The 14,210-nt window shown below is 42.0% G+C and overlaps 1 protein-coding gene across 1 annotated transcript; it reads left to right on the forward strand.

Annotated features, from left to right (window-relative positions):
• Positions 1–7,024: 7,024 nt before the first annotated feature.
• LOC133644485 (uncharacterized) lies at positions 7,025–12,101 on the forward strand. The gene is made up of 2 exons (XM_062038997.1): positions 7,025–7,244; positions 7,312–12,101. The coding sequence occupies exons 1-2, from the start codon at positions 7,028–7,030 to the stop codon at positions 12,099–12,101; spliced, it is 5,007 nt and encodes a 1,668-aa protein (XP_061894981.1). The 5' UTR covers positions 7,025–7,027.
• Positions 12,102–14,210: the final 2,109 nt, after the last annotated feature.

Genomic DNA, 14,210 nt, shown 5'->3' on the forward strand with positions numbered 1-14,210 from the left:
TATTCATTAGGGATGTAACAGTATCAAAATCTCACTGTACAATATCATCACTGTATTAAGACCATTGTAGGATATTATAGTATATGTAACAAAAAGAAAAAGACTTACAAATATACCATGACGACATCTATAGATGTTGTCATGGTGTATTTGTTACATCTATAGATGTAATATACCATTATCAGGCATGTGATTTTTCCATCTAAAGTCGGAATTCCGTCTTTTTTAATCTCGGGGAAAAAAAATAAATTATCTCCCGTTTTTCCGTTTTTTTTTCCGATCCTAAATCAAGATTCGAGACGTAGTTTATATTACGCCGTAGTTGATTGGTCGATATGTTCCTTGTGACCAATCAGGACATCTGTTATGAATGATGACGTTAATAACATCATTCATAATGGTTATTACCGCCATTTTCCATATGTAAACGATGTCGGTTCTCGAGAGAAAGGACGCTTTACGAGTAAAAGAAATTGATAAACATGTCAAAAATAAGTTTCGATGGGACTGGATGGAAAGGGAAATCACTGATACTGTTGGGAAGAAGGAAGTTACGACTTTGTTCGATGATTTTATTCGGAAAATCGATCGTCCCAGAAAGGTTTTGTGCACGTGGTGTCATGATAATATTGACTATGGATCACGAGGTTTCAAGGCTTTGGAAGTACATGCGAAACGCCAAAAACATATGAAACAACTTGAAGCGAAGAAAACAAACTTTTCACTAGCTGGTACTTTTGGATGTCAACCGAAAGTGAGCAAACCTTACGGACTTCATCCTTTGTTTACATCGACAACTGCCGTAGACATCGAGAGGAAAGATCCACCCAAACAACCCACTTCAGTTGCAGACAGAGTTGTTAATAATGAGGTAAGCTAAAAAATATTTGCTTGCGAAATATGTGTTTGTTTTGAATATTAACCAATTATTGCTTTGCGAAATATAAATGGGTTTTTCTAAAAATAAAAAGCCACGTGAAAATATATTATGAAATTACAGAAATTCAAAGAGTCGCATTATTGATTCCAGTTAACAATTTATTTGAAATAAATTTGCATATAATACTACTTTGTAATATTAAGTTCTTATGTAGTCTCTTGAAACTATTGTCACTGGTGTAACAATCTTGAAGGTAAATATTTTCACACTTGTTTCATGCAATATGTCAGTGTCCTCACATTATTATTATTTCCTATTTTCAAATATGAGTAAACAATACTAAACATGTTTAATTATTTTCATAAATTTATATCCTATTTTGGCGAAAAGAATGAAATGTTTACATTTGGTATTTTGTTAAATACACTTGCAAGGAAAGCTCATGTTAGGGCTGGGCTCTCCGAGAAAGCTAATGTGTGAAGTGAACTGAAGTAATGTGGTAATACTGTAAATAAACTGTAGATAATAACACTGATCAATGTGACACCTGTGGATGTGAAATGAACACAAGATGTAAATATTAGTGACTAAATACTGTTGGGACTGAACCATATACAGTGATTCATTAGGATAGTTGGGTTATGTATGTTCTATTGATGTTTTCATGTCTTTAAACACTAAAATATTTTCTTCAAATGGTGCTGTCTTTGTTAATTTTAGCATGTTAAATTGGTGAAAAACCAGGAGCTTCGGGGGGCCTTCGTCCCCCAGTCCCCTGGAAATGTTTTCAGTCTTTTTCATTGTGGTCAAATCACATGCCTGCATTATAGACGTAATGGTGTGACGTTAGTGTTTTAAGTCACTTCCTTGTTGTCTATCAATGTTTAAAAGTTAAAGTTAAAGTACCAATGATTGTCACACACACACTAGGTGTGGCGAAATTATTCTCTGCATTTGACCAATCACCCTTGATCACCCCCTGGGAGCTGAGGGGAGCAGTGGGCAGCAGCGGTGGCCACGCCCGGGAATAATTTTTGGTGATTTAACCCCCAATTCCAACCACTTGATGCGGAGTGCCAAGCAGAGAGGTAATAGGTAGGGTTGGGTATCGAGTATCGATTGGAACCGGGACTAACTTTCCGATTCTCCCGGAATCGTTCAAAAGTTTAAATTTCGATTCCTATTTACGATACCCAGTCCACCGACCGGAAAAAAATATGTCCGCCGAACCCGAAGAAGAAGCCGCTGAACACCAACGAAGAAGCGCCCACCGCCGGAAGTGTTAGCATAGCCGAGCGAGTCAGTCAAGCTCAAGCATGGATAGCGGGCATCGGCGGTCTAAAGTGTGGCTTTACTTTACAAAAAAAATGAAAAAACCGCGAAATAACAGAGCTCCATGTCCATCAAGAAACGAATGGAGAGAGAGCTGCAGATGTACCAGGACGTTCCACCGATACTTATGTCTGACGACCCTGCTGCATGGTGATGGTCCGGTGGAACCAACAAAAGACTTATCCTTTGCTGTCAGATCGCGCTTTCTCCTATTTATGCGTTCAAGCTTCTTCCACACCCAGCGAACGTGTATTTTCCACAGCAGGAGACACTATCTGTCCAGAACGCTCACGCATCCTGCCTGAGAAGGCGGATATGGTCATTTTCCTAAACAAGAACTGTCTCTGATTTTATACTGTACCTGCTGCTAATCTGGACTGGGTTTTGCAAGTTGTTTCTTATTGTTTATTTGCTTTTCTGCACCAGGTTAGCCCATCAGTGGGAGCACTGTAACATTTTTAAGTACCTGCAGCATCATAGACTTGTGTGTGTAAATGTGTTTTCATGAGGTTTCCTGCAGCATCATACACTTATGTGTAAAGGTGTTTTCATGAGGTTTCCTGCAGCATCATACATCCATCCATCCATCCATTTTCTACCGCTTATTCCCTTCGGGGTCGCGGGGGGCGCTGGAGCCTATCTCAGCTACAATCGGGCGGAAGGCGGGGTGCACCCTGGACAAGTCGCCACCTCATCATACACTCATGTGTAAATGTGTTTTCATGAGGTTTTCAAAAATAAAGCTCTCTTGAGGAAAGTGTACCCCTGGGAAAATGTATTCATAATTTATAATATTTATATTCAAGTTCATAGATTTGATATTTATATTCTAGTTGAAAACAGCCCTGTGAGGAATTTATAGTAAAGTTCATAAAAAGTTAATAGAATTAAAATTGATGGAGAATGTCAGACTATTTCATTCAGAAAGACTGTAGGTTAGCTAGCTCATTTAAAATATCCTAAACTTTTTTTTGACACTGCCTCTTAAAAGAATCTGAATCGAGAATCGTTAAGAATCGGAATCGAAACAAAGAATCGGAATCGGAATTGTTCGAATTCAAACGATACCCAACCCTAGTAATAGGTCCCATTTTTATAGTCTTTGGTATGACTCGGCCGGGGTTTGAACTCACAACCTACCAATCTCAGGGCGGACACTCTAACCACTAGGCCAGAGATAAAGACACTGTCGTTGCTATGGAATATGCAGCTTACAAAATATTTGTTAATGTAGTTTATTCATTCTATCTAGCACAGTTCTTCTGATCTTTAACATGGCAGCATACACGCTACAGGTCGGCTTGTGGCGACTGATTAGTAGTGTTATTTTCGTAAAAAATTGTATTGCAGATTCCATCTGGCTGACACTGTATTCACTTTTAGTCCCCCAGCTGACAAGCGGCTAGCAGCTACTTATGTGTCTCTATAAACAGTTTAGTTAAAGTGCCAATGATTGTCACACACACTAGGTGTGGTGTGGATCCATTACGGAAAATAAACTGCATTTCTTAGTGTGTTAAGTATTAATATTATGTACATTATCACTGGAGGACGAGACCAAACACGTTACACATCAAGAGCAAGCCAGGAGCAGGAATGCTAGCATCTCAGCTAGCCGCTAAGCTCGCTTTAAACACCAAGAAGTCTAGATGGAACCATGTTACAGCAGAAAGTAAGCGGTTATTAACATTATTAATAACATGAAATCAACAAGTAAATTAATAAGAGTCTAGAGAGAAGTTGGTGTATCAGTGTTGGCACGTAACACTGACACGTAGGAGGGCATATCAATGCATCAATTGGTGTTGATAGTAAGTGTGGTTAGTACCAGTATATGATTGACACTAGAATGATTTGGTTGATATAAAAAAAAAATTCTCAAAAAAAAATGTTTGTTTCTTTTTTCAATGTTTACAAACTTAAGGAATAATTCCCTGGACACAGGAGGACTTTGAGGGCAAAAACTAAGGATTTAAATGAGTAGCAAATATTTTGCTTTGGTTTCGTTATTGTGTATGACCAGTGTTGGGTTAGTTACTGAAAACCAGTAACTAGTTACAATTACTAGTTACTTAATTTCAAAAGTAACTCAGTTACTAACTCAGTTACTTACACCAAAAAGTAATGCGTTACTGTGAAAAGTAACTAGTTACTTTTTTTTTTTATAGCTCCAATTAATGCCCTTTTAGCCTTCATTTCAGTACTGTTATTGCACTGGAGAATAATACAATCTGTTGATCAACTTCACATGCTTTTTTATTTTCCTTTTAATATAACTAATGAAAAACAGTGCAACATAAAAAGGCATTCTCCTTTCTTTAAACTTGGACCAATGACGATTAATAAAAAACAACTTAAGGTGCAACATAAGAAGGCACATCATCTTCCTTGAAACATAGATAGTGAAATAAAGCCTGACATCTGGAGTGATGCTGCTGTCTTCCACACTTGGAGTCATGGATTGTAGAATCCTTGTTTTCAGTGGCAGGATCATTGACACAGATGGTGAAGTTTCAGTGCTCAGTAGAGATGTAACACTTTTGAGGGGTTTAAGCACCTGGAGGACCTCCTCTGCCACTCTCACATCATCATCAGACAGGGTGATGATGTCTTTGACATTTGTCTTCAGGGTGTTGTGGGTCAATGCAGAGTATATAGCTGCCTGCTGCTCCAACATATCATAAGTGGAGTTCCACCTCGTTGGGCCATCATGTATGAGCTTTATGAGTAGGCAGCTTTAGCATTTCTTGCTTTGTCTTAAGCACATGAGCAGCTGTTGTGCTTGCGTGGAAGTAGGAAACCTCCTTCCTGATCCTCCCAAGGAGGCGCTCCATCCTATTGACTGAGATGTGATGCCAAATTCACTACATGTGCAAAGCACCTATCCGTGGTCCCAATCCTGCCTCATTCACTGCAATTATTTGATTGTTGGCATTATCACGTGTGACTGGGATATCTTTATCTTCCATTCCTCCACTGCTTGTGTCAGTACCTGCGCAAGGTGACTCTCGTAGAGGGGGCGTGTCTTCTCATCTGCCAGTCTGCTGTGATGAAGTGAGCGCTTATCGTCACATAGTTCCCCTGGACGTCCAGGTGGACGTTCCCCTGGACGTCACCCTTCTGTCGTGAGCGCAACAGATGATGCTCGGGATAGTTCATCCACAACTTTTTTCTTCTCCTGCTCATAAAGATCTGGCACAAACTTATCGCTGAAGTGGGTGCGCGACGGGATGACGTAACGTGGCTCAAGCACGTTCAACATGTGTTTAAAAGCCTCGTTTTGCACAACGGAGTCTGCACCCATAAACACACCGATTAAATGGCGCGTTCAAGCTCCTCCATTACTCCGCTCGCCATGACCACGCTGTGTGTGGACTGAACGTGCGAACAACTTTTTTTTTTGTTTCATATATCAAACCGCGGATCACGTGTGTGCCGAACCGAAGACACGCCCCCCCCCCCCCTCCTCCCCACACCCAGACACATACAGAGCGCGCCTCTTTTCCTCTCTCCTTGTGACACAGGAAGAATCAGAAGCACGACGCCGCAGCGCTGCAAAAAACACACTCAGATCTTCTGTTTCTAGCCGATACTACATGAAAAATAACGCCGTAACGCATCATGTAGTAACGGTAACTGAGTTACTGAATATAAAAAATAACGCGTTAGATTACTAGTTACCGCCGAAACTAACGGCGTTACAGTAACGCGTTACTTTGTAACGCGTTAGTCCCAACACTGTGTATGACTGACTTTGTTTTGATCAAATAATTGTATGTAATAAAATAGAATAAGAAACTAAACTGACAATATCACTCACTATATTACATTGAAATTGTACGGTTAATAACCCTGATCGGAACATCACTAGCTACAAATACAACACAAATCTATTGCTTGTGGACCTTTCCTGAGAAAAACTGCTCATATATACGAAGAATAGGAAAAGTAAATAAATCATTAACAGGCTTTTACAGTTTATTTTAGGTTCATACCGACATTGACAAAGTGGTCACTGCAAACTCCATTGTATTGTTGACTTGACTCCACTCAATGAATGACAGATTGAATTTGTTTCCTCTTAGGATGGACTATCTAAGGAACTCTGAAATAACTAACCAAAATCTTAATTGGAACCATTTCAATGGACAAGAACAGTGATTGTATGCGAGAATACGCTTGTTTGCCCACCTTGTGACTGATTCCAACTAAACAGTGTGACGTGAAACTAGAAATTATGCCACAAAGTTCAAACGACTGGTTGAGAATAATCTCAGTGAATAGGTCTCTTACCATGCTGTAAGGATGAATGTACTTACTGATCTCACTATTGAGTTTGGATTGGACACAGATCACATATGTGTAGGGTTTTATATTTAACCTAAAACAACAACCTCTAAAAGCTTGCATATTGACTTAAAGCATCAGAAAGATCTGAGTTATTTGGCTTTCATCTGTTAGACATAATTCCAGTCAGCAAAAGAGACCAGAGGAGTCTTAACAAGGATGGATAAGATTGTTAAAAATGTGTTAGTTTGTGCTGGAAATGTTCAAAAATGTTGTGGAAAATAGGTTTCTTTCTTTGATACAAGACAAATAATGTAGAATTTACTGCTCCTTTGGTACCTTTTGAAAATGTGAAGACACTTGGGACTGGTAAAGTCTTAAAGATGCGTTTTCACTTTGTCTTCCTGGCAGGTCTTTGACGTGAGCTTCAACAAGCTGACCCGCCTCCATTCTTCGCTATACCTCTCTCTACGTAACATCGCGGCTGATGTTAACATGGTCGGCAACAGGTGGCGCTGTGACTGCAGCATGCGTAGTATAAGAAGATGGATGGCTTACGACAGGAGCAGAAACATTTACGCCAAGGGTTTGGTTTGTGCTGACCCGCCCGTCCTGGCCGGCAAAGACCTGCTACAGTTGGAGGACGACGAGCTGATATGTCGTACACCTGACACTGAACTACAGCTACACCAAGACATGATGGTGGACAGAGGCTCAGAGGTTCTGTTGTCCTGCGCCTCAGAAGGTAACGCTAAATGAATCCTCTGCACTGCCAGCTGATGAAATTCATGCGTCTTGGTCTTTTGTCCTAGATCCATTATGGTGGACACCCAGTAGTAAGCCTATGAAGCGACTGCAGTCTACTCTCCTCATCAGCGATGTTACGGAGGAAGACACGGGTCTTTACGTGTGTTTGTCTAAGGACCATAAGGTTGTGTCCGTCTTTCACCTCCAAATCAGAGCAAACAGAAAACCTCGAAGCGTATCTGGAAGCAGCCAGCTGATAATACCACAAGTACCTGCCAACAGGTCGGCTGAAAAAAGGAATAGGAATGCAATGCAATCTGACTTGACACTAGCGGTCTGTCTGTCCGTCTTCATCACATTTCTGGTTGCCTTCATCCTTGGAGTACTTGCAAGACCTTGTATCGATGTTCTCTGGAGCAAAATCACCAAGAAAAAGAGCTCCCCTGCACCTGACTCGGTCTCATCTGCGAGACAATATGACAACGAGGCCTACTCCGAAGAAGAGTCCCAGGAGGTGGTACAACATCACAGGGAAAGGAGAGTCACATTTAGCGAGGTGGACTTCAGGGAGGGAGAAAATATGGAATATTATGACACCATTATCCGCAGTGGACAGGAAAGAACAGATGATGCAGTCACTGAAAGTGAGACAGTCAGTGCTGAGACGCAACAAAAGGATGATTCAGGAAGTGAATCCGACAGGAATGGTTCAGAGGTTACGAGAGAGCTCTCAAGACAATACCAAGAGGTTGTAGACATTGCAAGTGGCAGCAAAGTGGAAAAAAGGAGAGGTTCGTCATGCAGCTCTGGTTCCTCACTTTATGATGAAGTATCACATGAGGACCAGTTTATCCACAAGCCCTTTGAAAGAGAAAAAGACACTGTTCAACAGCGAGGTAATTCCAATAAGTCAAATAACAAACCTCAAACTTTAAATGACAGCACGAGTGAAATTGGCAGAGGGGTAGCAGATACCGAGCTGTGGCAGGAAAGTGAAGAACAGTTTGACTTTAGCGATTCCGTCCGCAGCACATCTCCTAGAACCAGCAGCCGGATTGGCTCTTTTAATCATTCCGAACAAATTGTGAAGCTGGGGACGTTGAAGAGAGAGGAATCCTCTAGCTCTAGCTCATACGTCAGTGACAATGAACCTTCTCATTACACGGTCAACCCAGACGAAGAGGATGTGGAGGAGGAACAAAGAAGAAGCCAAACAGAAGCCAGGGTCTCCGTTCGTCAAAGATCTGACGATGGTTATGACAGACTACCGCCATTGAGATCAAAGCACTTCTCCTTCCCTCAATCCAGTGACACTGATGATGATTCTGGTGCTTATCCGGCTCATCCATCCCGTTCCAGCGGTGAGAGCGATGAGGAACATACCTCAAAGAATCCCAACGTAGTTGTAGATGTTAAGTCACCATCAGCAATGTCATTCCCTGGTGAAGATGAGACGCAAGTAAAAAGACAACGGTCACCTGCAATAAACGACCCAGAAACACACTGGCCTACCCTCGATGTGGAGCACATACCACGCATTAATAGGCATCTAGATATTAAAAGAACTCATTCACTCTCAAGCAGTGACAGTGAAGACAGCACAAGACCAGACCCAGAATTGTTGTGGCCTGCAATCAATTTGTTGGATACCAAGGCACCTGGAGACTATGCTCAAACAGCACATCACAGAAACAGGCCCAGGCCAGGGAAAGTAGGCACGTCAGGAGTTCCATCTTTGAGTTCAAGTAGTGACAGCGAGAAAAGGATAGAGGACACAAAAGTATCTTATGAAATGGATGCTACCACTGCACGGCATCGCACTAAAGAAGGCTGGCCAGTGCTTGATCTTGAGCGTCCTATCCCAGTCCAGAGGAGTTTACATATTAAATCACCAACTTTAGATTTATCATCCAGCAGTGACAGTGAGGATGCAACTACTAATCACATCACAGAACATGAGCTAAAGACCACAAATGTAACAAGTTACCCCATTAAAGGGCCACCAACACCAAGTCATGAACCACAAAGACTTTGGCCCTCAATTGATCTTGAAGATTCTTTCAGAATTAAGAGGCGTTTAGATTTCAAAGTGCCGTCGCTAGCTTCAGAATTCTCATTCAGCAGCGATAGTGACAATGAAATGATAAAAAGCATCACTAAACAAGAGCAAGGGGCTACAAATGTCACTAAATATCGCATTAAAACATTGCCAATACCAACTGAACAACCACAAGGACCTTGGCCCTTACTTAATCTTGAGGATTCTTTTAGAATTAAGAGGCGTCTAGATTTTAAAGTGCCATCCCTAACTTCAGATTCATTGATTAGCAGCAATCGTGAGAATGAAACTACGATTCGCATCACAAAACAGGAGCAAGGGTCCACAAATGTAGCTAGGAACCCAGTTAAAGCATTACCAACATCAAGTCATGAACCACAAAGACGGTGGCCTTCAGTTGATCTTGAAGATTCTTTCCGAATAAAGAGGCGTTTGGATTTTAAGGTGAGGTCACCCACTTCAGATTGGTTGTCCAGCACTAAGGAGGAAACTAATGATCGTGTCAGTGAACAGAAGCAAAATACCACAAATAAAACAAGCTACCCCATTAAAGGTCCACCAACACCAAGTCGTGAACCACAAAGACTCTGGCCCTCAGTTGATCTTGAAGATTCTTTTAGAATTAAGAGGCGTTTAGATGTCAAAGTGCCAACACCAACCACAAATTTGTCATCATGCAGTGATAGTGACAATGAAACTACAAATCGCATCACCAAAAAGGAGCAAGGGTCCACAAATGTAGCCAGGAACCCAGTTAAAGCATCACCAAGACCAAGTCATGAACCACAAAGACTTTGGCCATCAGTTGATCTTGAAGATTCTTTCAGAATAAAAAGGCGTTTAGATTTTAAAGTTCCGTCACCAACTTCAGACTCCTCATCCAGCAATAGTGGGGATAAAACTACAAATCGCATCATCAAACAGGAGCAACTGGCTACAAATGTAACTAGGTACCCCATTAAAACGTCACCAAAAGATCCACCACAAGGACCTTGGCCCTCGCTTGATCTTGAGGAGTCTTTCCGAATAAAGAGGTGTTTGGCTTTTAAGGTGCAGTCACCAACTTCAGATTGGTTGTCCAGCAGCGAAATTGAGGAGGAAACTATTAATCACCTAAAGGAACAGACACAAATGACCACAAATATAACACCGTACCCCATAAAAAAGCCACCAACACCAAGTCATGAACCACAAGGACCTTGGCCCTCACTTGATCTTGAGGATTCTTTCCGAATAAAGAGGCATTTGGCTTTTAAGGTGCAGTCACAAACTTCAGATCGGTTGTCCAGCAGCGGTATTGAGGAGGAAACTACTAATCGGGTCAGCGAACAGAAGCAAAAGACCATAAATATAACAAGGTACCCCATTAAAGAACCACCAACACCAAGTCATGAACCACAAAGACTCTGGCCCTCAGTTGATCTTGAAGATTCTTTCAGAATTAAGAGGCGTTTGGATTTCAAGGTGCCATCACCAACCACAGATTCATCCAGCAGTGATAGTGACAATGAAACTACAAATCGCATCACCAAACAGGAGCAAGGGTCCACAAATGTAATTAGGTACCCCATTAAAATACTGCCAACACCAACTGAACAACCACAAGGACCTTGGCCCTCACTTAATCTTGAGGATTCTTTCCGAATAAAGCGGCATTTGGCTTTTAAGGTGCAGTCACCAACTTCAGATCTGTTGTCCAGCAGCCAAATTGTGGAGGAAACTACTAATCATGTCAGCGAACAGAAGCAAAAGACCACAAATATAACAAAATACCCCATTAAAAGGCCACCAACACAAAGTCATGAACCACAAAAACTTTTGCCCTCAGTTGATCTTGAAGAATCTTTCAGAATTAAGAGGCGTTTAGATTTCAAAGTTCTGTCACAAACTTCAGATTCTTCATCCAGCAACAACAGTGAGGATGAAACTAATATTCACATAACTAAACAAGAGCAAGTGACCACAAATGTAACTAGGTACCCCATTAAAACGGCACCAAAAGAGCCACCACAAGGACCTTGGCCCATTCTTGATCTTGAGGATGTTTTCCGATTAAAGAGGCGTTTGGATTTTAAAGAACAGTTAGCTTCAGATCAGTTGTCCAGCAGTGACAGTGAGAATGAAACTAATAATCACGTCACAAAGCAGGAACAAAATGTAACGAGTTACCCCATTAAAGGATCACCAATACCAAGTTGTGAACCCCAAATAATTAGGCCCTCAGTTGATCTCGAAGACTCATTTAGAATTGAGAGGCGTTTGGATTTCAAAGTGAAATTACCAACTTCAGATTCATTGTCTCGCAGCGATAGAGAGAATGACACAAAAAATACCATCACAAAACAGGTGCAAGGGGCCACAAATGCAACTAGGTACCCCATTAAAACATCGCCAACACCAACCGATTCAGTACATGGACCTTGGCCTTTGCTTAAACTTGAGAATTATTTCCAAATAAAGAGGCGTTTGGATTTCAAAGTGCCATCCCCAAGTCCAGATTCTTCATCCACAAGCGATAGTGAGGATGAAACTACTAATCACGTCACAAAAGAGGATCAAGGGACCACAAATGCAACAATGTACCCCATTAAAACGCTACCAACACCAATAAATCACCCACAAGGACCTCGGCCCACTCTTGATCTTAAAGATTCTTTGAGAATCACGAGACGTTTGGATTTCAAAATGCAATCACCAACTTTAGATTCATTATCCTGCAGCGACAGTGATGATGAAACTACTAATCACATCACAAAGCAGGAACAACAGACAAATGTAACACGGTACCCCCATTAAAGGTCCACCAACACAAAGTCATGAACCACAAAGACTTTGGCCCTCAGTTGATCTTGAAGATTCTTTCAGAATTAAGAGGCGTTTAGATTTTAGAGTGCTATTACCAGTTTCAGATATTTCTTCCAGGAGCTATAGTGAGGATGAAACTACAAATCGCATTACCAAACAGACGCAAAAGGAAACAAACGTAGTTTGGCAACCAATTAAAATATCCACAACAAGTCACGAACGACAAGGACCTTGGCCCTCACTTGATCTTGAGGATTCTTTCAGGATAAAAAGAAGATTGGATTTCAAAGTGACATCACCAACCTCATATTCAAGAGCCACAAATGCGACATTGTCATCATCTGATTCAAGGGCCACAAATTTAACTAGGGACCCTGTGAGGTTATTACCAACACCAAGTCATGGCACACAAGGACCTTGGCCAACACTTGATCTTGAGGATTCTTTTCAAATACAGAGGCGTTTAGACTTCAAAGTGTCATCACCAACGTACGCATTCAGCAGTGACAGTGAAACAACTAACTCCGTAACAAAGCTGGAGCCAAGGGCCACAAATGTAGTTTGGCATCCCATTAATGTATCACCAACACTAAGTCATGAACAACATGGGCCTCAGCCCTCACTTGATCTTGAGGATTCTTTCAGGATAAAAAGAAGATTAGATATCAAAGGACCATCACCAACTTTTAATTCAGAGACTACAAGTGTACTTAGACATCCTGCTAAAGGACCACCAACACAGAGTTATAAACCACCACAACTTTGGTCGACACCAACTTCAGATTCATCGTCCCATAGAGATAGTGAAGATGAAACCAAGTCAGTGACGGTTCACACTACAAGCCAAGATCAGGATAAAAGGTGGACTGGGCTTGAGCTTAAGCGCAATCCTCGCATCCAGAGACGACTCGACATCAGAGCCTCATCGCCCCCTCCGAGTCGTACAACTGGCAGCGATAGTGTGGGGGAAACACCAGCTCATGTTGAGACCATTGTTCAACTTCCATCAAACAAATCTCAGTACGCAGGAACCCAGTGGCCCTCCGTAGATCTTGGTGGAGGTACTCGCATCAAGCGGCGCTTGGACTTCAAACAGACAAGGTCCTCTGCTGACAGAAAAGACCATACATTGGGAGGAAACCCACCCAGCAGCTCAGATGAACAAGAGGACATGCTGGAACTTGCAGGTGACATAAAAACAATGCCACGATCAAATTTGGTCATTAAAAGACGGTTGGACATCAGAGCACCGTCTCCGCAGTTACATCTGAGTTCTAGCAGCGTTTCTTCTGAAGCTCGGCATTCTGAATCTTCCATGAGCGATGTTGAGTACAAAAACAAAGATCCCAAAGACTCGCCCAAAGGATCCTATAAATCCCCAGTTATAAGCTTCCCTCATAGCCCCAAGAAAGATCCGTACATTACATTAGAAAAATACTCTGTTGTTGCAGAAGATGCAGGAGACAAAACCACCAGTACGACACCACAGATTAACCCAGAACTTGAGTCGCAGTGGGCCAACATGCAGCTGGGATTTTCCCGCTTCAGAAAACGCCTTGAAATTACATCACACGCACGTGTACCAACCGCGCTGTCATCATCACATCCACCTGACTCCCCGTCCTCACCCAGCAGTAAAAGCAGCGGTTGGCGAGGAATCGAACACACAGAATCACCACTAGATGACACTGACAGGAAGCCAAGACTATCTTCTGTACTGCATGGAGTAGGCGTACAGCCTCCTGCTGGACTTCAACAACCGCGCTCATCCTACAGCAGTGAGAATGAAGCAGAATCAATAGATTATACCTGGCGGAGAGACAAATTACCGACTCCATCTCTTTATGGAACCAAGCCAGCTCCTACCAAACTACAAACAGAGAAGTCACAAGTCAGCATCTTCCCTAATGCAAATGTAAGCACAAATTCCCAGAGGCAAATAGAGAAATCAGATGAGACTCTGCAACATAGCCTACCGGACTTGAATGTAGACGTTTCTCGCATGACACCGCAATCCACAGATCACACGTCAACCAATGAGATGATGGACGACACAGCGACGTATCCCAGCTACTCACCGATACAATACAGGCGCTTAAT

This window comes from Entelurus aequoreus, linkage group LG27, assembly GCF_033978785.1.
Source record: "Entelurus aequoreus isolate RoL-2023_Sb linkage group LG27, RoL_Eaeq_v1.1, whole genome shotgun sequence".
NCBI classification, from domain to species: domain Eukaryota; kingdom Metazoa; phylum Chordata; class Actinopteri; order Syngnathiformes; family Syngnathidae; genus Entelurus; species Entelurus aequoreus.